This window comes from Pygoscelis adeliae, unplaced genomic scaffold (genome assembly GCF_000699105.1).
Source record: "Pygoscelis adeliae isolate BGI_AS28 unplaced genomic scaffold, ASM69910v1 Scaffold142, whole genome shotgun sequence".
Classification (NCBI taxonomy): Eukaryota; Metazoa; Chordata; class Aves; order Sphenisciformes; family Spheniscidae; genus Pygoscelis; species Pygoscelis adeliae.
The window spans coordinates 655876-679818 of record NW_008824247.1 but is presented as its reverse complement, the minus strand read 5'-3'; the positions used below and the strand labels follow the sequence as shown (position 1 = coordinate 679818).

The 23943-nt window shown below is 40.5% G+C and overlaps 1 protein-coding gene across 1 annotated transcript in view; it reads left to right on the top strand.

The window, feature by feature from the left end:
* ZC3H12C (zinc finger CCCH-type containing 12C) overlaps window positions 1–23943 on the top strand; it is a 44932-nt gene that overhangs the window by 12573 nt on the left and 8416 nt on the right. The window contains exon 2 of the mRNA XM_009335263.1: window positions 11142–11908. Within this exon, the coding sequence (XP_009333538.1) occupies window positions 11214–11908 (695 nt within the window). The 5' untranslated portion in view covers window positions 11142–11213. The remainder of the gene's footprint in view (window positions 1–11141; window positions 11909–23943) is intronic.

Here is a 23943-nt window from a genome sequence, read left to right as displayed (position 1 = left end):
AGGGAAAAAAGGAAGACCCGGGGAACTACAGGCCAGTCAGTCTCACCTCTGTGCCTGGGGAGATCCTGGAACAGATCCTCCTGGAAGCTATGCTAAGGCACGTGGAGGACAGGGAGGTGATTCGAGACAGCCAGCATGGCTTCACCAAGGGCAAGTCCTGCCTGACCAACCTAGTGGCCTTCTATGATGGAGTGACTACCTCAGCGGACACGGGAAGGGCTACAGATGTCGTCTATCTGGACCTCTGTAAGGCCTTTGACACGGTCCCCCACAACATCCTTCTCTCTAATCTGGAGAGGTATGGATTTGATGGGTGGACTGTCCGGTGGGTGAGGAATTGGTTAGATGGTCACATCCAGAGGGTAGTGGTCAACGGCTCAATGTCCAGATGGAGAAGGTGACGAGTGGCATCCTGCAGGGGTCCGTATTGGGACCGGTACTGTTTAATATCTTCATCAATGACATAGACAGTGGGATCGAGTGCACCCTCAGCAAGTTTGCAGATCACACCAAGCTGAGTGGTGCAGTTGATACCACGAAGAGAAGGCTTCAGGGAGACCTTATTGCAGCCTATCAGTACTTAAAGGGGGCTTATAAAAAAGATGGGGGCAAACTTTTTAGCAGGACCTGTTGCAACAGGACAAGGGGGAATGGCTTTAAACTAAAGGGGGGTAGATTTAAACTAGATATAAGGAAGAAATTTTTTACGCTGAGGGTGGTGAAGCACTGGCACAGGTTGCCCAGAGAGGTGGTGGATGCCCCATCCCTGGCAACATTCCAGGTCAGGTTGGACGGGGCTCTGAGCAACCTGATCTAGTTGAAGATGTCCCTGCCCACGGCAGGGGGGTTGGACTACATGACCTTTAGAGGTCCCTTCCAACCCAAACTATTCTATGATTCTATGATCCATGCCTGTGATGGATATCTGAAGTTACAGTGGTGAGGCACCTACTTTTTCATTATCCTCTTAAGTAAACATAGTGGGTTTTTATTTTGTTACATGATCAAAACTATTCACTTTCAAAATGAAAGTCTTTGCTTTAGAAAACATACCTCATTTCAGGAGCTACTTCTCAGTGTGGTACTGACGGGTGATGCCAGTGGTTTTGCTGTTGCAGAATGCTGCTTTACGCTTTCTGCATGGTCGGCTGATACGGCTCAAGCCTGTTGGCCTCCTAATGTAGGCAAACTGTGCAGTTAGGTGCAGCTGCAGATGGGCACCTTGTCATCTCATGACAAACAGCTCATGGTCACAGCCTTTGTCTACCGACAGCAAGGAAAGACTGGATCTGTTTATACCTGTGGTTAGCAAAAAAGTAATCACTACTTATTATAAAACTTAGGGTTTTCCTCTCCTCTTCAAAACATATTAGGGGAATGTCATAATAAATGTTGCTATGGTTTGCTCAGGTCTTGTATGTAGTCAAGACTGATGATCTAATGGGATTATACTAGAAACTGTAGACTAACCTCCTTTTAAGATGGTGGCCTGCTGGAAAATGCATCTTTTTCTTTTAAGTTTTAAGTATAACTACAGACAGCTGAGTCTTCTTTCAAAGAGTGAAAGAACTCTTTGCGGCTTTGTTCTAATGCATTTGAAAGTACATATTTTTCTACAGAGAAATTACACTGCATTTGAAAATGCAGTTCATCTGTTTGAAATATTTTTTTTAAAGGCTAGTTATTCTCTAGGCAAAGCATTACTCATCTTTATCATAATATCAGTTGCTTTTCTGAATTCTAGGCACTTTTTACTGGTCATTTAATTCACTCCTCTGTATGGTTCTAGAGTGGTGGTGGTTTTTTGTTTGGTTTTATGACTTTGTGTAGATACAGTCTAGAGCACCACTTACTATTCCTCAAAACTAAGTAAACTTCTTTCAAAGTATTCTACTTAAGATAGTTTGCATCTCATAACATACTAACTGGAAAAGAATTTCTGTTGCATTGCCACCTCGTAATTTTAAAGATAAGCATCTCCCTTGCGGCTCCCAAGTCCAACAGTAAATGTAGGATATTTTGCGGTGGCACAGCAGTGAGTTTTGTCTGTAGCATAAAACCTTCATTGCTATTTCATACATGCAATGGTATGTGATTGATTTAACTTGTGCAGTGTATTCTTGCAAACTCGTCATTTATTACTGGAGGCTTAGCATAAAGTTCTACAATAAAAGATAATGAAATACTTTAATGGGACAAGTTGTCTTTCTAATTGCTGCAATAATACCACTTGAGTTACAGAATGACCATTTTGTATGCGTGCATAAAATAATTTCTTTTTAAATAAGGCTTTGTTTTCAATGTGTTTGAAACAACAAGAGTTGGCTGGAACTAGCAGCTTTTTTTTTAGGGTGGTTTTTTTCCCCTTATAGTGGTGCTTTCCTAATATCTTAAGCCTACGCTATCTGAATTTCCCACCTGCTCCATCTCTCCCTCCTTTGGTCTTTCTGATCTTGCCATGCGTGCTTTTCATACCAAACTGGGCAGCGGAGGGGAGAGGGTGCTCTCCTTCCCACCCCTCGCCCAGCTGAGAGGTTCACCCTGGTCCATGTCTCTCTGCAGCAGCCCATCACCTTGCTGTGTGCTGTTTGGAAATCTCCTTCCACCACGGAGTCCCTGAGCCTATCACCTCCAGCCAATTCAAGATTTTGTGCTGGCCTCCTGTTTAATCAAGCGTCATTAGGGACCTGATGAGCAGTGTACACAATGTCTGATCTCTAGGAGCCACAAAAATAGGTGTTTATAGCTTACTGATCTTGCAAGACCAGAAATCTGAAGAGCTGTTACATTTGCTGTATTTTGGTGACTGGATTTAACTTACTGACTCTTTGTATTTTAGATATGGTAATAGGAGGTTGCTGAACTAGTCAGGTTATTGGATTTGGAGGTTTTAGCACAAGAAGTAGAACTTGCTTTGTCCGTTTGCTGTGATGGTGTTACATAGCCTCTCACAGATGTGATGGGAGAACCACAGTGTCTCTTACTAAGGTTTCTTTGTTGAGCTCATCATTCCCAGAAGGAAGCCTCATGTACTGGTTAAACCTTAATACGAATGCTTTTCTGTCGTCAGAAGCATGATTTAACAGGACAATCTGATACCTTGTGAACCTTGGGCAGCCCAGCTTCTTTTAGGGAAGAGCTGAGAAGATGCTTCTAGAACACGCAGATGGTTTGAGTAACTAACATTATGCACAAGGTAGAATTAGAAAATGTCTTCTTAATTCATGCAACTACAGCTTGCTAGAATATTTTCTGTAAATTAAACAATATAACGTAAGTCTTCAGATTGTGTCTGTTCTGCCTTTGGTCATAGTCAGCGCTGCAGCATGGCATTAGCATGAACATTAATCTGCAACTAAAGTTTAGACCTGGTTCCCTGAAGACATGCACTTGGAATATGGAGAGGGTTTGGGGTTTTTTTTGGGGGGGTGGGGCAGGGTATTCTTGTTACTGTAGAAGACATTGAGGGGGCAGGTTGTCACAAGTAAACTTCTTACAACCTTATTCTTAAGGCAGATTTTAAAGCCAGATTATACACTTGACCTAGTTGTGCTTGTAGAGCCCTCAGTACACCAATTCTGTGCTATGGAGTTCTCAATTTGTTACAGATGTACATAAAGGGTATCATACGTGTCCTCAGCAAAACAAGCATTTCTGGTATTGCAAAAGCAGTGCCTGGCTCTAATCAGGGAGATATTCAACTAATGACTAGCCAAGTGATCCTGCTTGCATTTAAGGGCAGTTCTTGGACATAGGTGAACTGGACTGGCTTCCTATTTTGCCTACAGAAGTTTTAATATGCTTAACATTATCCAATACCAGCAACTGAGGTAGTCTAAATACCACAGCAGGGACTGATTAGCTTTTTCAGATCACTGCTTTTATACGCTGTTTGCAAAGAGGCTTAATCCAGTGCTGGAGATCAGGCGTCCCACTGTGCTCGTGGGTAGCTTTCTCTCACTCTTTGTGTTCACAGTGGCAGAAATTAGTGAGGATTCTCCTCCTGCCTCCAACTTAAAACTCTGAAATAGCGGTGTTAGTAGTTGTTGTTAGGAGTGTTTAATGGACAGTGCAGAGAAACTACAGTTGGGGTTTCTGCTTTGCAGTTTAATATCTGGGCACATGATAAATGCATCAGTGTAATAGCATAATGGTGTGTGATTTCATTTACTATCTTGAATCGTTTTAATATCCACATAAAGCTTAGGAAATTACTCAAAACAGTTCTAACAAACCTATTCTCATTCTTTTAAATCACAGTAGATGTTTCCCAGCAGATCGCCTGTCCTCCCAAGCAGAGGACAGCTGTCTCTGTGGTTCTCAGTATTGCTTTTAGTCATGTAATGATGCTGAAGTTCAGTAAATATGCTTTTCTAGTAGTCATTCAGATGAACATTGGCAAACATAGAATCCCCTCCTTCTCTCTGCTGAGCTATCTTCACTGAAGTTACCAGCAGTGGCAACTTTTTATTTGAAAGTCCACGTTGCTTCACTTTTTTTTAATCAAGCATCAAACCTTGCTGCTGTTATATCGCTAAATGTGTGTGTTGCAGGGCTTGGTGGTATTGGAAATGTTGGGCAGTGAGGGGAGGGGAGGTGTGGACTGGAGTTTGTGTTTCCATGTGGCTTGCTTCAATAAAAACAAAAACAATAAAAAGCTGGCTATGGCCTAGCTCCTGACTTTTGTTCAAGTATTTCATCATTGCAAAGAGACAGGAAGATCTTGGCATCTAGAACAGATCTGTGAAATAAAAGGAAAAGACGTTCTGTTGCAAACAAATATGAGTGACTCCAGAACAAAAGAATGGTTCATAGTTCCTTTCTATCAAATGCCCTAATGTTTCAATGCCACTGCTTAAAAATATACATTATTCCACATATTAATATTACATGGGTTTAGTTTAATCGGTTTCACCTTGCATTGAAATTACCCACAAGTACTCTGTTAGAGTTGTGTGTAAATTCAAGTTTATTACATTTATTGGCGGATGTACAAAAGTGTCAGGAAATTCAGAAAGCAGTTTCTGAATACATTTCAGTGTTTAGTGTGGGCTCCTTTCATACCTCCTTGCACTTTATACCAATATGATTAATTTTGCTAACAAGAAAAGGGGACTACAATAGCTACGGATAGATTTATTTCTCTTTAATATTTTTCCTTACAAAGAACTTTTTGTTTCCATAACAGAAGGGATTATATTCCTTAAGACTGATGTATTTTAATAGGAACTCACAACTTTTACTACTTAAAAATAATTCCTTTCTTTGTTTCATGAATTAGAAACAATGAGGAGAAGCTGAAGTCTGCCCAAGCCAGGTGTTTCTTGTTGGCAGCCTGCTCCCTAATGACTCTGGCTCTCATACAGCAGCTGCCTGCTAGTCTCTTTTGTATGGCCTATTGTTGCTGCACACCCCTCGTTAATACACATGCTGCCCCGGGCAGACCCTGAGAATGACATCAACTTGCTTATCTTAGAAACCTCCAAACCTGATGCGGGGTGGGGAGGTTGCCTTGCATCTGCCCGGCCAACTAATTGTGAGCTCTGCGGGTCGTGATTGGCTCCGCGTCCGCTCAGTAATAGGTTAAGCAAAGACATCGCCGGTCCATCTGTTCGTCCATTCATTGTTCTGCTTGCTTGCCTGAAGTCTGCAGCTGAAATCGTGTTAAGGAGTTGCTTCTGGAACAGCTACAAGAAACCAATGTCTGTGTGTTTTCCAGCGAACGTAAGTATATGGGCTTCTCTCTGCAGAAATGGGACGTTTCGCCTTTCTGGTGTTTCAGCATATCAGTTTGCATTTGGACAGCGTACCTAGCATGTGTGTCAGCTGAGATCTGCACGCTTTGGGTGTCTCTTGGAAAAAGAGGGAAAGAAAAACAGTTATGTCTGAAGATTAAGTATATTAAAGACCAATGATCTCACTCGGTGCGTTCTATTAAGGAACTTTCAAAAGCATCAGTAATGGTGTATTTCCAAGAATTTGAAAATGGTAGGCAGTAGCGATCAACAGAACAAATTCTCCTCTAGTCCCTGGGGGGAAGGGGAGGTTTCAACTTTAAGTTATAGGTATTTACCCTTTTTTGCAAATAAGCTATTATTTACTTTAATTTGTGACTGGTAGAAAAAGCTTTTAAGAAAGAAAAAAATCAAACTACCTTTTCCATTATACCATGCAACGGGTGAAATTTCCTGTGTTTGTGAAAATAGGAAGAGCTCCATTGTGGGCTATCTGAAGATACTGTAGTGCGAGATAGAGCATTGGGATGCTCTTCGGTGGGAACATGTTCCAGTCAAAGGTTTTGTGCTTTCAAATCTATTCCTAAGTGTGTCAGATCTAGCCTGGCTATTTTTATAAATTTTCTAATCTGTTTTGTTTTTCTGTTTTGAGTTCAGATGTTAGGCTGAAGAACAAACACTCTATACTCCATGAGCCTGTGTTCCAAGGATCCTGTAAAGAAAAAAAACCAAAAAAAGATGAAAGAGAGCACATAAAAGGGTTAAAAAGAGGTTTGCATTTCTACCACATGCCCTATTGTGTGAACATATGCATGAGTCTATTGAAAGTTTTCAGAAGATGGGCAGGCCACCAGTTGCTGGTCTCCTGCAGTTCCAGTAGACATCTGTTGCCCCAGAGCATTAACCAATCTGTTCAGTGGGACATCCTTCCTTTGTTGGATAGAATGATGCAGACAACAGCACTCGCTGAAATACAATGGTAATTAAATACATAGAAACTACAGCAGTAGGTATTTATTACATATTCATTATTTTATTTGCATTGTTGCAGTATCTTTATCATTTGGATAACTGATACATTCAGTTTTTTACTTTTCTGATCAGCTCTGCACTTCTGTTTGTGACAAGTAATGATAGTTTTTCAAAAACCTGTGATTTCAATATTTTCCATTTTATGTTTAGAAGACTTAGAAAAAGTGTGTGTGCAAACATGCTGAACTATTTCACTGCAGAATGTATCTTCAGAAACTTTTGATGGTCCTTTGAGAATGCACAATTTCTGTTACACTGTGCCACGTGACACTATTTTACTCCTTGTTATTTTCCTCTGTGAAGTAAATTTGCATCAAACTACTTTTCTATGTTCAGTTGTAAGTGGAAAATGTTCTGAATATACGTTAAAAGATTAGGTGATCTACTTGCCTGCATCTCTCTGAGAAATAGAAATATTTTGTGTGAAGGTGAATTAATGAGCTGGTTATTGTTAATGGTTAGTGGAAAATAGCGGTGACTTTTAAGAAATGGGAAAAGAATACAGTGCTACAATGTAGTAGCACAGTGCTCATCCAGAGTATTACATCTATACTTGATAAATGTCTGACTCAGTAATACAGTAGTTTAGGCCTTTAACAGCAAACCTAGTGTCAGATACTGTAGTTTTAAACAGGCTATAGTTTAAAACTTACGTTGTCATAAGTATGTCTGCATTGAGAGTTACCCTTTTTATTAACTTTTTCATAAACACAAATTCTGTTACTCAGCTGTGGTGAGCATAACCAAAAGTTGAAAACTTTCTTGACGAGATTTTTTTGCTGATTTTGTTTGTTTGTTTGGCTCTCAGTTGAGTCAGAATTCGTAGCAGATATTTTTCTTAGCTGTATTGCATTGTATCGGTAAGCATACTTTAAAACAATATGTGCGTAATGAGAGTTCCTTGTAAATAAAGAGTGCAAGGGGTTCTTCTTATCTGATGTTATTCCTTGGATAAATGTGACCTTTTCTGGTTTTCGTGAGCTTCATTGTCCTATATATAGGTACACTAGTGTTTATTTAGAATACAAATTCATTCAAATAGACTGGCTAGCATATTGCTCTTCACTAACCAAATCAAGGTAAAATAATAAATTCCAACAGTGTTCAACAGTGACATCTGATTTTCATGGTTCTAATGAATGAATCTCATATAGGACAACATGTTGGGAGCTCCAAAGTCTAGCGTTTCTAAGAGATGCTGCTGACCACAAATACGGTTTACAAAGTTCACAGACGTTGTAAAAATTTGAAAATTAAATTCAGTTTGCATGTAGGGTTTAGGCCAAATGCCAGGAATAGGGTACTGCTTATGCAAAACTATTTCAGAAATCTTTAGCTTTGGATCTACAGTGTAAACATCATTTTAACTACCCCTTTAAAGCAATAGTATGGTGACTATATACTATCTGTGGCAGATTTTAAAGTTGCTGCTCTTATTAATCTCTTATTCTTTAAATAGTTTCTGAAAAACAGTAGAGTTCTGTGCAAAAGAAGCAATTATATATTGGAGTAAGATGGAGACTGACAGGAGACTTAAAGCAGATAGATGCGAGGCTGATTATGTATACACTCCCAACAATGGACAAAGCTCAGTTTATGGTCATTTTTCATACACAGTTGATGTGCAAATCATCTAAAGTATGTTTCATATAATGCCTGATTTTCAGACACATTTGTATGCTAGTGACTTCTTTGAACCCCATTGGAGGGTGTTATGATTGCAGTTGCTGTAAAGCACTTAAACTTCAAGGAAGAAGCGATTGGAGAATGACTTAAGTATTATTTTAACTAATACTAAAAAAAAAAAAAAATCCTCTTTCTGATCTGTGCACTTCAAGCTTTGTTTATTCAATGCTGTTAATATGCAACCTCCTCCTCCCCCCTTCCAAAAAAAACCCTCCCTCTACTTTTAGTTCAATACTAAAATGACATTTCACAGTACACGGATTTAGGCAGTGACCCATTATCTCCCCGTATTCTGCGGCGGCAGTACATGAGCCAGCTCAACTTTTCAGTCCAGCTTAAAAGTGTTGCCCATTAACTAGACTTCCTCGAGTCAGAGCAGATTGTGGGGTTGGTGGAACAATGATGTCGGGGCTTCCAGATCGGTTTGGCAGCTGCATTGTTCTCCGAGGGGAAACCAGACGCACTTAAGTCCCGCTCTCTTTCATGGGCTTTTGTTCATACCAAATTATTCTTTCGCTGTGCTAGTATTCATGATGGTATGTTAAAGGAGCGCATCCTAGCAACTAAAGGCTGGTTGCTAAGCAGCCTCGCTTCCAATAGGGGTTTCTTGTTTGGGATTTTTTTTAATTTTTTTTTTTTTAGTGTCAGTTCTGTGAAGGCCACAGTGTTGGGTTTTTTAACTGTATCCTTTTATTGGGATGTTGTTGTGATTTGTTACTAGCGCTGTGCCATCAAGTGCATTACGCTAGTTAATAAATCACTGTGTGAAAAGGTTCATTTCCTAAATTCTCATTGTGTTTAATCTGTGGTGTTGCTTGAAATCCTAAAGCTTCGGGTGAAGAGAGAGTAATATTCCTTGGTACGCTGTTTGAGGGTATTACAGCCCTACTGCCTTCTAACAAGATCAGATCTAAATAGAACTTTAGAGTATTTTCTCTCCTATCAGTCTTTCCTGGATGAAGGTGTGGGAGATGAAAACACTGATGATAGATTTATTTATTTATTTTAACTAGAAATGCTTAGGTGAAGTAAGTTTTTGTGCCCCGTAACCAAAAAGCTCCACCACAGTAGTGATGTCTTGGCACTCAGCGCCTGTAGAGTCTGCTTTTACTGAACCATGGATTGGATTTTTGGCTTGATTCTCTCTAGTCTTAAGCCTGGATGAATTTCTCTTGTGTGCGCTCTCAGATCTTTATCCCAAGAGGAAAGTACACCGTATTTTAAAAATACTGGGTCATTCTTAAATGCTAACCTGTAAGGGGATGGGAGAGTTAATGTATTTGCTGACAGAGATTTTGGCTGTTCATGAGACATACCTGTAATTTGTATTAGTATAGATCAAAAGATTCTGTTTGACATAATGTTTTTTCTCAGTATATCCTCCTTGATGAAATTTGTGTCTCTAATGTATCTGTCATGTTCAAGTGAAGTCCTTTGCCTCTATATCTTGCTTTTATATTCTGCCTTGCAAGATGGAAGTGTGAAAGAACCCTTTGTTTCATAGTCTTCCCTTAATGTAAATTGTTCTTTTTCATTGTAACCTTGCAGTACAATTGGTCCATATGGTCCATTTTTCTCTATGAGACATAATTTATCTTTTAATTTCTTTATTGAAGCAGTTAGCAAAGATTCCTGTTTAAAAAAACAAAATAAGGGAAAGAGGCAGCAATCTGCCTTTAAATGTAGATTGTGGAAGTAATCCTTAGGATGAAATGGGTAGCTAACTTCTGTATAACTACTGTTATGCAAAATTCCTCCAGAAAAATTGATGTGGTAAGTGTATGAAGTCCAGAAAACTGCCACTTGTCATCTTCCGTTCTTCCTATGTGACTTCTATCTATATATTTAGTTTTGATTCAGCAAAAGGCTTGCACAAGTCTAGTCCAAGAGTTGAAATCAACTTTTAATTTTGTTGCCTTGTTGGCTTGATGAATAGTCTGTTGCAATCAGTGTAAAGACTTCCATTGGCTTTATTGGCCATTAGATCAATCCATGTCTCTAAATGCTGTATGTGTTAGTAATGCAGCACTCTGTTGAGAGCAATTAGTCTTTCTTGACTTAATTATCACTTTATAAGGGAATTCAGAAATACTTTGAGTGTAATCAGTTGAACTGATAGTGTCTTTTAGGTCCAATAAGTTTTTATTTAATCATGTTTTCTGTTACTAATTCATTTTATGTGTTATGATGTCTTATATTTGTCTAATAAGCCAGATAATCTAGTACTATGCTTAATTTCTTTCTATTCAACAGAGAGTTTAAGGTATTTAGTTTAAAAAGCTTTTCTAGTACTTGTATTTTATAGCTGCATTTTTTTTTCATTGTTACAATACTGTCTTAAGCTAGAAGAAATATCTCAGTTGCTTTAAATTGTGACAAGACTTACGTCTCTGCATTACAGTAGGTAAACTTGCAGTGTTTGGTTTCCTATTCTTTCATAAACCCATTTCTAGAAGTGTTTCAGTAAAAGCATTTGATACACTCAGAAAACAGATGATCAGTTGTTTATCCGCTTAGCTATGGATGTTCCTTAGGAAAAGTTTTTCCCCAAAAAAAGTTTTCCACGTTTAAAAAAAAAAGTTGTATTTCTCTGCTGGGAGAGAATAAATGCAGTTCTGAGGAAGCAGCAAGAAAATACAAAACAAGTAATATGTGTAACCAGTTGCAACGTTTTTGTTCTCTCTTTAGGAATACGGAACACTTTATATTCAGGAATACAGGAAAAACAGCAAAGTGGAGTCAAGTACATGCAGCAGCTTCATGGGCTTGAAGGATCATCTGGGGCATGACTTAGGCCACCTTTATGTGGGGAGCACTGGCACACAAATAAATGCAATTGTACCTTGGTCAATGGCGGAGAAGCCAACGATGGATAAGGTTAATTCTAGGAAAGAAGATGTAGACAAAGAGGCATCTGAAGAGACTTCTGGAAGCTCCAGCTGTGACTCTGAAGAAAGCACAAATTCTGATAATGATTCAGAGAGACTGAATAATTCTGCATCAGAATCACATTTATTGCCTAAGACTCACCGACAGCTGTGCCGATCTCCTTGCTTAGAGCCTCATATACTAAAGAGAAATGAAATCTTGCAAGACTTCCGGATAGAAGAGGCTCAGATAGTACCTAAGGAAGTCAAAAAGCCCCCTGATGTGGTGAAAGAATATCAAACCAAACTGGAGTTTGCACTTAAGTTGGGTTACTCTGAAGAGCAGGTTCAACTTGTACTAAATAAACTTGGTACTGATGCTTTAATAAATGATATTTTGGGAGAACTTGTCAAACTTGGGAATAAAACTGAGACTGATCAGACTGTAACTAATGCTAACACTAGTGTAATGCGTGAAGCGTCTTCCATAGAGTCTCAGAGGTCAGAGTCTCCACTGCAGGAGGATGTGACAGAGCACGGAGACAACCTGAGGCCAATAGTTATTGATGGCAGCAATGTTGCAATGAGGTATGTGACCATGAAGCTTTTGCTTTTATATTTAAATGGAAACAGAATTATATTGTCCCATTCAAGCACTGATGTTCATATAATTGCCTAGAACCGTATGCAGGTTCTCTCGCAAGCATCTTTGTCGACCACACAGTATGCCAATCCTGTAATCAGGCTAGAGGTCTGTAAGAGTTCAGTGGTTTGTACTCACTGTTAGAGCAACCATAGGTTAATGCCAGTCTCCCTTTGTAGGCAGCTATCAAATCTCTCATTCCCACTGCCAGTCTAATACTTAATTAATTTTTTGTAGGCACCATTGCTGTGGGCGATTGCTGTATCCAGTTACATACAGGAGGTTAAAGCAAATGTAAGATTCCTTAAGATTATAAAACAGTGATTTAGAATAAAGTGGCTTAAGGGATACTTCTCCTTGGTAGGCTATTCTATGATAACTGACCTGTCTGTAAAATTGGTCTTGGTTATCAGATTTGGAGTTAGGTTTTATTGCCATTTATTCCTGAGATTGCTATGCTTTAGACTTTCATTTACATGCCCACAGGTAACACATTTACCTACAGCATTCACCCATCCTGACCCGTCATCTAGGTGCACAGCAAGAAACTTGTCTGTGGGGAGGCAGAGGTTCATGCTTCATTGGTGATATTAGAGAGAGAATGAAATGGCAGAGAGAGACATGCTGAGAAATGGGTTTTTATGGCTATATAAATGATTAAATGACAAACTGATTATTAACTAATTGTGTAACTCATAAGGATTATCTGATTACTAGCACCACGGTTTAGAAGGTCAGTTTTAGTCTTCTGATGACTTGATGTGGTTTTCATTAGCTTAGTAATAAAAGTTCGTGCAAGACATTTCTGGGCTAAAGGCCCAGGTTTTTTAGCTCCTAATCAAGTCAATTACCTTTAAATGAGGCTTTTTAAAATGAAATTTAAATACAGCTCTTATTTACGCCAATATGATAGTTTTTGTTTATTTAAGTAGATATGTTAGCCCATAAAGCAAGGATATTACTTATTTGTAAATGGGGTATTCCTGTGAGTTCTTTCTACCTCCTGTCATTCCTAATCTTTTTGTTCAACTTGAGCTGTAAAGGAAATATGTCCAGTTGAACAAACACTATTCTGGTACTCAACCAAGAAGTTATCCAGAGACTTCTCAAATGGGTTTGGATTGTATTTCACTTAAATCCAAAACAGTTGTGTAAGTGTTAGCTAGTTAGCACAGCTCAGACTTGGTGGGTGGACTTAGTTTCAACTTCTCCCACAAACTGCACTGAACACATTCCAGAAGTAGCTCCAGATCAGTCACTTTTCCTTAATGTTTATTCAGCTATTAGCATAAATATTTAAGACCTGTCTTCCTATGCTCAATTTACTTTCTTGACCACCTACACAAAATGAGCCAAATATGAATGCATGTTATGCATGCTACAGGCCTTAAAACAGATTAAATCTATTAATATAACAGTCTTTCTGTATCCAAGAATCGAATTAACAGGTCCTTACTTGTTTTCTACCAAATTTAATCACAGAATCATTCAGTTTGGAAGGGACCTCTGGAGATCTTCTAGTCCAATCCCATGCACGGAGCAGTGTCAATTCAAAGCCATGTCAAGTTTGGTTTCGAATGTCTCCAAGGGTGGAGACTTGACATATTTTCTGGGCCAGTGTTTGAATGCCCCCACTGTAAGAAAGTTTTCTTTTTGATGTTTAAACAACTTTTATTGTATTCCAGTTTGTGCCCATTGCCTCTTGTCCTGGACACCAGTGAGAAGTTAGTTTCTGTCCTCTTTATTCCCTCCCATCAGGTATTTACACATATGGGTAAGATCCCCCTGAGCTCCCTCTTGTCCAGTCCCAGCTCTCTCGGCCTCTCCTCGTATGACAGATGCTCCAGTCCCTTGATTAACTTTGTTGTCCTTCACTGGACTCTCTCCAGTATTGTCCATGTCTGTTTTATACTGAAGAGCCCAGAACTGAACCCAGCACTCCAGATGTGTCTCACCAAGGCTGACCAGAGGGGAAGGATCACCTCTCTTGACCTGCTGGCAACACTTTTCCTAATGCAGCCCAGGAGGCTGTTGGCCTTCGGTACTGCAAATGCACATTGCTGGCTTATGGTCGGCTTGGTGTCCACCAGAACCCCCAGGTGGTCCTCTTCAGAGTTGCTTTCTAGTTGGTTGGCTCCCAACCTGTACTGATGCCTGGTGTTAGTCCTCCCCAGGTGCAGGATTGGCATTTCCCTCTGTTGAACTTGCTGAGGTTCAGCAAGGCCAACTTACCTGTTCATCCATTTCTCTACCCTGCCAGGGTCCCTCTGAATGGCAGTACACCCATCTGGTGTACTCCCAGTTACGCATCCTCTGCAAACTTGCTGAGGGTGCACTCTGTCCCATTATCTAGGTCATTAACGAAGATGTTAAGCAATGCTTGACCCAGTGTCAATCCCTGGGGTACACCAGTTGGCCTCCAGCTGGACTTCATGCCACTAATCATAACCCTTTGAGTGCAGCAGTTCACCCAGATTTCAGTCCACCTCTCTGACCCTTTATTTTGTCCATACTTTATTCGTTTGTCAGTGAGGATGTTATAAGAGACAGTGTCAAAAGCTTTGTTAAAGCCACAATAAACAGCATCCACTGCTCTTCTAATCCACTGAGCCAGTCATCTCACCATAGAAGGCTGTGAGGTTGGTCAAGCGTATTTCCCCTTCATAAATCCATGCTGACTGTTCCAAATCATCTTCACCCAATCTACATAATTTTTTAGGAAAGGGCTTCCAGGAAGATTTGCTCTATCACCTTTGCAGGGATCAGGGTGAGGCTGACCAGCCTGTGGTTCCCTGAATTATCCTTCTTGCCTTCCTTGAAGATAGAAGGGGTATTTGCTCTCTTCTAGTCCTTAGGAACATCCCTAGTCACCACAACCTTTCGAAGATTACCAAGAGTGGCCTCACAATGTCATCAGCCAGCTCCCTCAACACCCTTGAGTGCATCCCATCAGGGCCCAGCAGCTTGGGAATGTCCCATTTCAATGTTCCCTAACCTCTGCTGAGGGAAAGTCTTGTCCTGTCACCTGTGCCCAACTTCCTGCACATCAGGGTGGACCAATCCTGAGCTTGGCGGAGGTGATCCTTGAAAATCAACCATCTCTCCTGTGCCCCTCTTCTCTCCAGGGTCATATCGCATGGGATTCTCCAGAACAGGCCAAAGTCTGCTCACCTGAAGTCTGGGGTTGTGATCCTGCTTTTTGCCTTGCTCTTTCTTCACAGGATCCTGAATTCCACTCACGGTCACTGCAGCCAAGGCTGCCCCTGCCCTTCACATCTCTGACCGGTTCTTCCTTGTTTGTAAGTATGAGGTCCAGCAGGTTCCCTCATTGGGTCCTCAGTCACCCATGTTAAGAAGTTATCATCAATGCACTCCAGAAACTTCCTGGATTGCTCATGCATTGCTGTGTTGGCCAGCTTATTGGCAAAGACACTTTTGTTCTGCTTTTGGTCAGCCAGTTGGCGAAGATGCTTTTGTTCTGCTTGGTCAAGTGGATCCCACCTTTTCCTAGAAATCAGTCCTTGATTATGAAAGCCAGCCCCATGTTTGTAAAAGATGAGTCCCTGTTGCTGACACCAGCTGTGCAAAAGAATCTGTCCTTTCCCCTTCAAGAAAACAGGTAATAGTAAATAAGCACTTTAAATACTTAAAAGAAAAGATTTCAGCTTCTACATGTAAAAGAACAGTGTTCAAAGCAGTGGGGAAGATACAGGAATTCACCTGCAGTTCAGACAATCTTGTTCAAATTTCTGTATGTAAATGTTCAGGGTCCTGTTATGAGTAACTAACCTATAAATTGGCACAGTCCATTCTTTTCTTTCCTCTTTGCTTTTCCAAGCTGTGGCCAATGAGTTCACTTTGGAGTTGCTGAAGGGAAATGGGCCTGTGCCCTAAGCAAGACTGTAGATAGTCTTTCAAGAGATGTTCTGGGGAGCTCTCTTATACATTCTCACACAAATGGGTAGACTGTGATCTATATTGTTACTCCCGTGTTGTTGTAATACACGTTTTTGATGGTACCATTTACTATTAGAATTATTCTAGATAAGAACTGCTAATTTTCCTTTAAAGGATGTATTTGATGGCGGGGAGGGAAGTTTTATGGAGAAGGTTTGAGGTGAGTGATGCCCAGTAATACAGTAGGATGAGCCAGCTCTCCTCTTCTGCAAGGATCAAACGCTGTATGCAGCCCTGTCTCTCCGTTGCATAACTAATTAAGGATGCGGTTTCACAAAACATCTAATGAGTGATGCACAGTGACTTACTTTCAGCCTCGCCTCTATCTTACTGCCAGCGATGCTTTCCTATCTGCATCTCATCTAGTGACTGCGCGGCTGCAAAATGAGTTGATTCAGCTTCCTAATTCAGAGAAAAAAAAAATCAGAAAAGATTATTTTTCCATTCGACCTGTAAATGAAACCCGATGTTTTTGTGGTTGGGAGAACGGCTAGGTCTGACACAAAGGAGGAAGGGTGTGTCTGATTATGTGACTGGATGTTCATATTTGTGTAAGTGGTTACATCTAGTCAACTGATGATGGGTGGATTTGAGAGTTCCTTGAGGGCAGCACAGAACAAGGCTTGGGCCAGAGTAACTTATTCTGGCCAGCCAGAGCCAGCATGGTCTAGTCTGGTGACTACTCCTGTTCCAGACAAGCTGCTTTAGCAAACTGTAGTTAAAAAAAAAATAACCCTCTCAATTTTTCTGCCTTTTGTTAATGCTTGGAAGGCTTTTCTTATACTTTGAGATGGCATTGCTTGTCATTTGTGCCTTAAACTGAAAACGGTTGATCACATGCATCTTGTGTATTTCAAGTTTAAAGCTCCAATATTGGCTAAAGGATATGAATTGGTTAAAGTTTTAAAAACAAAGCAAACCCTGTCTTTCAACTGAAGAGCAGAAAGGTGGCCTTTGCAGGCTATGGCTTGGAGAATTGACATTTAGTTTCGATGGGATGCTTCAAATCTGGTCTTGTTCTTTCATTATTCTAGCTTTCATGGTGTTGACTTAATCCTTTTCCAGAAGAGGAAAGATGACTATGTGTTTAAGCCTAACATACACAAAGTCTTTTGTTAGAATGCTCTTACAGATGAGACTGATTTTTCTGTGCGTGTGTGTGTGTAAACTTAAAATCAGAGCCGAACAGCGAATTAGGCAATCCCTTAGCGCAGCTGTGGGGCTCTTTATAGACACTTCCCACAGCTGAGACTGAGGCTGGACTGAGGGATAGGATCTGGGATTCAGTCGTGCCACACCTGAGCAGTGACTTATGTTGGCTTTCCAGAGAACAGTGTAGCTCTAACCCTGCTTCATAAGGTGGGGGGGTTTTTTGCATGTAGATGATGATGTTGTAATGCAAAATCTTAATTTAGAATCTTAGTCCATATGAGTAAGAAAGGCATTTGTCTGTTGACATAACAATACACTCAGGACCTTATTTAGTGTAAACTGCACAGCATAGATACTAGACAGATAACACATTTCGAGTCAATTGTAGTTCTGTATCCCTGTGTGATAAGATTTAAGCTACCCTAAATTTTTCCTTTACATAACTGAAGTAGGCGAAGAAGGTGATCTGTGCTCATCTAGCAACAGCAGATCATCAGCTCTTCACCCCTACATCTGTCTGTTCTCCCCTGTGTTCTTGGACCTGTTTTTCATGCATCCCCAGCTTCCTCATCTGAGCCTCCGCAGTCTGGAATGAAGGGGAGAAGGTCCTGTTTCTCCATGCGGCAGCAGAGGCAAGGTTTTGACGTTCTCTTTTGCCCCTTCATTTTAAGACTTCCCTTTAGTGCTGAGGTTGACAGGGAGTTTCTTCTGAAGAGAGAAATACACTGCAGCATATTTGCACAGTCCTTTTCCTTTGCTTGTCCTTTTCAAGGATAAGGTTGGGATGCTGAAAATTGCCTAAAATTAGTTATTGCTGTGATTCTTCTCTTTGCTGGAATCAAAGTCAGGCTTTTGGCACCAAGAAGTACAGAATAAGGAACAGAGTTGTTAGTTACAAAGGCAATAGGAAAAATTTAACTATTTTATTCATTTGCTTCTGTTGCATATTTTTTCGTTTTCCCTGGCTACCCTGGGTGCCTTCAGACTTTCTTTGCTAACAGCAAAAAGAATGAGTTTCAAATTTTACGTAAATGTACATAAAACTGTGTTGAAAACTTATAGGCAAAAAAGAAGTCTGCTGTGCTTACAGAGAGCGCAACATGAAGACAACACTGATAAGCAAATAATTGGATATTTTATTTGCTGTATTATAATTTTTAGACAACCACTTTTCAGATGATATAGGCAAAAGAATTGAAGTATTTTGATCACGTGCCATCTGGGTTTGCAGGTTGAAATCAGTGAATCTTGTGTTGAGCAATTAGATTCTTCTGAAAACTTTACCCATAGGATTTCCAGTCCATGGAGGTGATGCACTTCAGTTTCCCCTGTTGGAAAACCTTGGCCTGTATATTTAAATGGTGCTTGATGGTACTTCATTGCACAAGGGAAAATGCAATGAGATAACCATTGCATGCTTAATTTTTATTTGTGAGAGAAAGATGCTGATTTGGGGGGGATGTTTTTTAGTTAAATGCACTCTCACTTAAGACAGGTAGTTTACAGTTTTCTTACAGCTTTCATGCCCAGCCATCCCGCCCGCTGTGAGTGCTCTAGGTGCTTGGTGGCATCAGAAACATATACCCAGGCCTGACAGATGCGATGGACATCCGAGTGCTGTTCAGGAGTGGCATTCAGCTGGAGGAAGCGTGCAATACCCAAAGGTGCCTAAACCAGCATTAGACATCTCTGTTTAGGCAACTGAGTCTTGTCCCGCTGTGTTAACCACGAGGCAGGTCATTTGGCTGTAGTGAAAGGTTTGCTAATACCCTGTCTACATAGAAGGGTAAAATGCAAATTAAACTGCAAAAAACCACAACTGCAAATTACTCCCTGCAGTGTCAGCCAAAGGATGGTTTGATTTGTCTCATCTATGCCAGATGTAGTTTTCATCTGGCAATTTAATTGCATATGTATTATAACCATCTAATTAACAATTTAGCTGCATTAGCCTCTTCTCAGAGTGTGTGTTGCTGAGCTTGGTAGATGTGACGGTACCTTGGTACCTTGATTCAGACATTCATCTTTGAGTGGTACTGGCTGTCTAATGCAGCATTTTCCTTGTAGCCTGACTTGTTTCTTAGGTTATTTTGAGAAGTCACTTTAAGGAATAGATAAAAATATTTTTCCAACAAGTAACGATCATGTGGATAGGAGCTTGTCACTGGCAGCTTTGAGTATAACTTCTCTTTGCCTGTTTTGACCTCTGACTGCTGAGTGCGTGACTCTTGCTCAGTCAGACACCCACGTGCACGTCTGGCTGGCAACCACGCTTGCCATACTCCGTAGAGTGCCCTGGCGTTGGAAGCCCTACAGACAAAAGATGTTTTGAAAGATGTTACAGCTTCCAAGGCTTTTTTACCTTCAAAGACCTCAAAGCATTGGTGTAATTTGTTCTGGGCTAATGGAAAAAAACATTTGGGAGCTCTTTCATCCATTTTGTGTCGGCACCAAAATGTATATATAAGGAAATAATGTAGGACTGATAGAAGGCCCAGGTTACTGAGAAATGCTTTGGGACAAATCATTACTGTGTTTAGGAAATTAGTGGAGCTTTTTTTTTTTTTAAAAAAAAAAAAAGGATGAGGCTAGTGACAAAACCAGGCTGCCAGGCTAATGAGTCACTAATCTGACACAGGGTGGAAATTCTTGTCTCTCTATGCTATGGACTGAACGCTGTTTTCCTCCTACAACATGATGGAAGAAAATAGTTTGGTAACTCTCTAAATTTACTAGGCTGATCTCTCTTTCAGTTTTGTTGTTCCTGCTTTTAATCAATATGCTTTTACATGGGAAGTATCTTGATGTGTCCAGATTTCAGTTGTATAAAAAACTGTATATATATTACAACAGACATTACTGTAGTCCTCAGCTGTAATGTCTCTTGTCATCAGTGTGTATGTTTTTTGTAGCTTTCAAAACCTGAGAGCTCTGTGTTGGTTTGAATATTGGGTTAGAGCATGCCAGAAGTCTTGCAACTATTGTAAGTAGTCAGTGTTTTAGGAGTATACCACAACTCTTTCCAAGACTTAGTCACTTGAAAACCTCATCTGGGGGCTAGGAAGGTAACGGAGAAAATGAAAATGTTCTCATCATATTTTACCACTTTCTACTAACTCTGCTAGCCTAGAAAATGCTTGATTGATTTTTGCTCAGGAAGTGTTATATTGCCTTTTTTTTTCTTTTAAAAATAAAACCACAGCTGTCAACAGGCCAAATATAAAAGTGGTGATAAAAAGAATTGTTCGTGCATGGTATGAAAGAGAAATAGATAACATCATAAGGAATATACTTTATCTTCCTTCAACTCAGAGTGGTAGATTAAATATAGTCAGCAAGCAGAACCAAAGCAGAATACACCAATGTCTCACCCAGGGCTAAAGCTGTCATCCTGACTGCTCTGAGCTTTCACGTACTTGTAGTAATTGGGAAGAGATTTTTAAAGGAAAGTTTCTTGACAAAGAAGTACAAACATTTCTCCTTTTCTTTACAACTACTCAGAAGGAAAAAAGTCAGAGGAAGAAGCGTGATTTCAGTCTTTTCACCATATGATGTATCATAAAGCTGATGAAGCGCAAAGATCACAAAAAGGAGGGCATCAAATCTGCATGACAACAAAACAGAAGAAAAGAACAAATTTTAATTGCACTTCTTTTTCACAGACTTTCTCACTAATCATTTAAATTTCTTGGAATTTGTATCCACTTAGCTACCAGCTTAAACACATGCCTGAAAAGGAGCAGAAAAAAATGTGAAGATTCGTACAAGCTATAAATCCACTTGCTGAGCAATGCAGAAAAGCTAGTATGCATTGTAATGCATTTCCCATTTCTGTTTCTTAGAGTTTAAGTATATTTAAAATTTACGTTCTGGATGAAAGAATTTTAATGGTCTGTATTAGGCAAGAGAAAACTAAGGAGCTGAACTGCCTGGTCCTCCCTCTGCCTTTCAAAGTGTGGCTTGAATTCCAACCCAATGGAAAGCAATAGGCGAGAACATGCATTTCTTTCAGAGAGGCCAGGATTTCATTCCAGAAATGATTTCTCAGACTTACGGGAAGAAACATACTGTAACTAAAATGCAATCTAACAAAACGCTTGTTCGCTGTCAGGGGTGAAAAAGTGGTTTTATCCATTTCAAACCATGGAGATTGTTTAGAGTAATAACACTACAGTGATTTCACTGGAATTTAGTAGCTGGAACAAGCCCTTCCTGACTGTTTTAAAATGGATTGCAATATGTTTTTGGTTGCACATGACCTGCTGATAGCATGAACAGTAACTTCTTGTATCTCAGGCTTTGCAAAGGAGGCTTTATGGCTGCCCACTGGGTACTGAATCCACCCAAGTGTCCTGATTTTGTCTTGCCGCGGAGATGTAATTAGTCTTGCCATGGCTGGAAATACTGTTGGCCATTTTTTCTATGCATGAGTGCATGTGCATTTTAAGTGTGACATATTTGTGTGTGGTTTGGTTTCCTGTTCCTGGGAAGTTACGAAATACACAAAGATACTACTCTTTCAGCCAAACAAGTACACGAATAATTGTATAGTATAAAACAATGCCTAGAAAAAATATTGCTATGTGTTTTGTTATCACAGTGTAATAGTGTATTACATGATAGTACCATACAAAACAGAATGTATTATTGCAGAGGGCTATACCCATAGCTAAAACAGGATATTAAGGTACATAGATGTCTTGCTCCTGCCAGTGTTCCTAATATAGCCCCATAGGTACAGAAGATGACTTAAAGTATCCTTGGGGTACCCTGTGCCAGTTGAAATCTACAAACTGATTATTATAGCTGGCAACAGTTGCAATATCTTGGTATATGATTATGTTTCCAGGTCCTGTCTCCAGCATCATTAGAAGAGGAAGTAGTACAGTTCCTCACTTAAATCCAGATAATGGTAGTGGGCTCTTTTTTTTCCCCCTCTTTTTTTATCCTTTCTTTTTTTTCTTTTGTTTGGGGCCTGTGACCTTCAACACAGCCTCTGCTGAGGATGATGCTTTGTGAGAGGTGTTAGCCATGACTCATTCTCTGTCAACACCTAGATACAGGTGAACTTGTACACCACCTCCTTTGCAGGCTTCTGGAATCTGAACATTGTTTTGAATTTTTTTCCACTTTAACTGTGTCACTTCATCCATTGCACAATTACTCAAGCTCCCTCAAAGTATCAAGGAATGTATGGCAGTGCTGTGTTTTAGAAAGCTGGAAATAATGGTCCTACTAAAAAAAAAAAAGTTTTTAAATAACTTTCTGGTGTTTTTATTTACCTCAAAACATGCAAGTAGGAGGAACTTTTAGGATCCCTGTGTCGATCCATCATCATATTGTCCCCTTCGCAAATCACTCCACAGTGAAAGAATTGTCTTTTACCTTTCTGGAAAGCAGATTGTGGCATACGTGCTATGCACGACAAGCCAGTCAAGCGAAAGGTAACGGCTTGCTGCCATGCCCCTGTGTTTCTTCTGCTACGCAGAGCTGTGGGGCTGGGAGAGACCTCAGAGAAGTTGCTCTTCTCCTCCTGTGCATGGAGAACCCAGACTGGCCCCAGAGGAGCCATCTGACCTGTTCTGCCAAGTGTCCAGTGAGGAGATCCCAAAATCCATGGACAGACTGTCCCATTGATCAGTTAGAAAGCTTTTTCTAACATACTGCTTAACTGTTCCTTACGCTAGTTAACGACTTTTCTGTCCTTACCCAGTGGGACTATGGTGGGTCGGCCGCAGCTGGCACCTGGGCACCCACCCAGTTGGGTGCTCGTTTCCCCCACCAGCAAAACAGGGAGAAAACAGGAGGAGCAGGAGCAAGAAAACTCATGGGTCAAAATAATGACGGGGAAATCACTCATCAAGTACTCTTGCATGCCTAACAGACTCAACTTGGGGAATTTAGAATAGAATATTCCAATATTTCAGTTGGAAGGTTAACATAAATATTTAATTACTGATTCAGATAATGGGAAACAAAAAGCACAATCTTTAAAATACTTAGGGGGGGAAAACTTCTATCCTCTCCTTTTCCCAGGATCACTTCACTCCGGACACCTCTCCTCCCCCGTGTCATGGCTGCAGGTGACACTCAGTCCCTTCAGAGAGGCAGTGAACAGCGCTGGGGGTTGCGGTCAGGACATGGCGGTTTCTCTCTGCTGCTGCTTCCTCTCGTGCTTTTCTTCCTGTTCTCCACAGGCTGCAGTGCTTCTGGGGGAGTACCTGCTCCCCATGGAGCACCTCCTCCTCTTCTGGCCTTGGTGTTTCCTCATTACCCTCTCCTCTGTTGTGGAGCTGGCTGTAGGTGGGCATGCCTGGCACAGGGCAGCCCCCGACCTTTTCTCACAGAGGCCATCCTGCAGCCCCCTGCTACTAGAACTTTTCCATAGACACCCAATGGTTGATTGCTGTCCTTTATTTTAATTACCTCCTATATACTGAAGATTGTTTTGTTCCTCCACAGGCTGCCTTTTTTCTCCAGATTAACTAAATGCACTTCCTTCAGCCTTTCCCCATAGGTCTCGTTTCACTTTCTTTTGGATTCTTTCCAGTTCCTCTGTGTCTTTTGTAATATGTTGTGCCCGAAACTGGATGTAGAAGTTGACTGAGGACTCATCTGCCTTTAGAAAATGACATAATTGCATCTCTTGCCTTACCTCAGACAGTTATTGCACAACAGATGCACATCTTCTGTTTTGCTTGTGTCTGATTGGTTTCCGCTGAACTCTCTCTCCACGGCTTTTTTAATACGTGATTAATTTCTCCTACCAAAGTGCAGTGCTAAGCAAATTCTTAGTTTTGTCATGTTGAGTTTGGACAGTCTCTCTAGTTTGCCTAATCTGTCCTGCAGAGTGCCTGCCACCCCCTTGGGC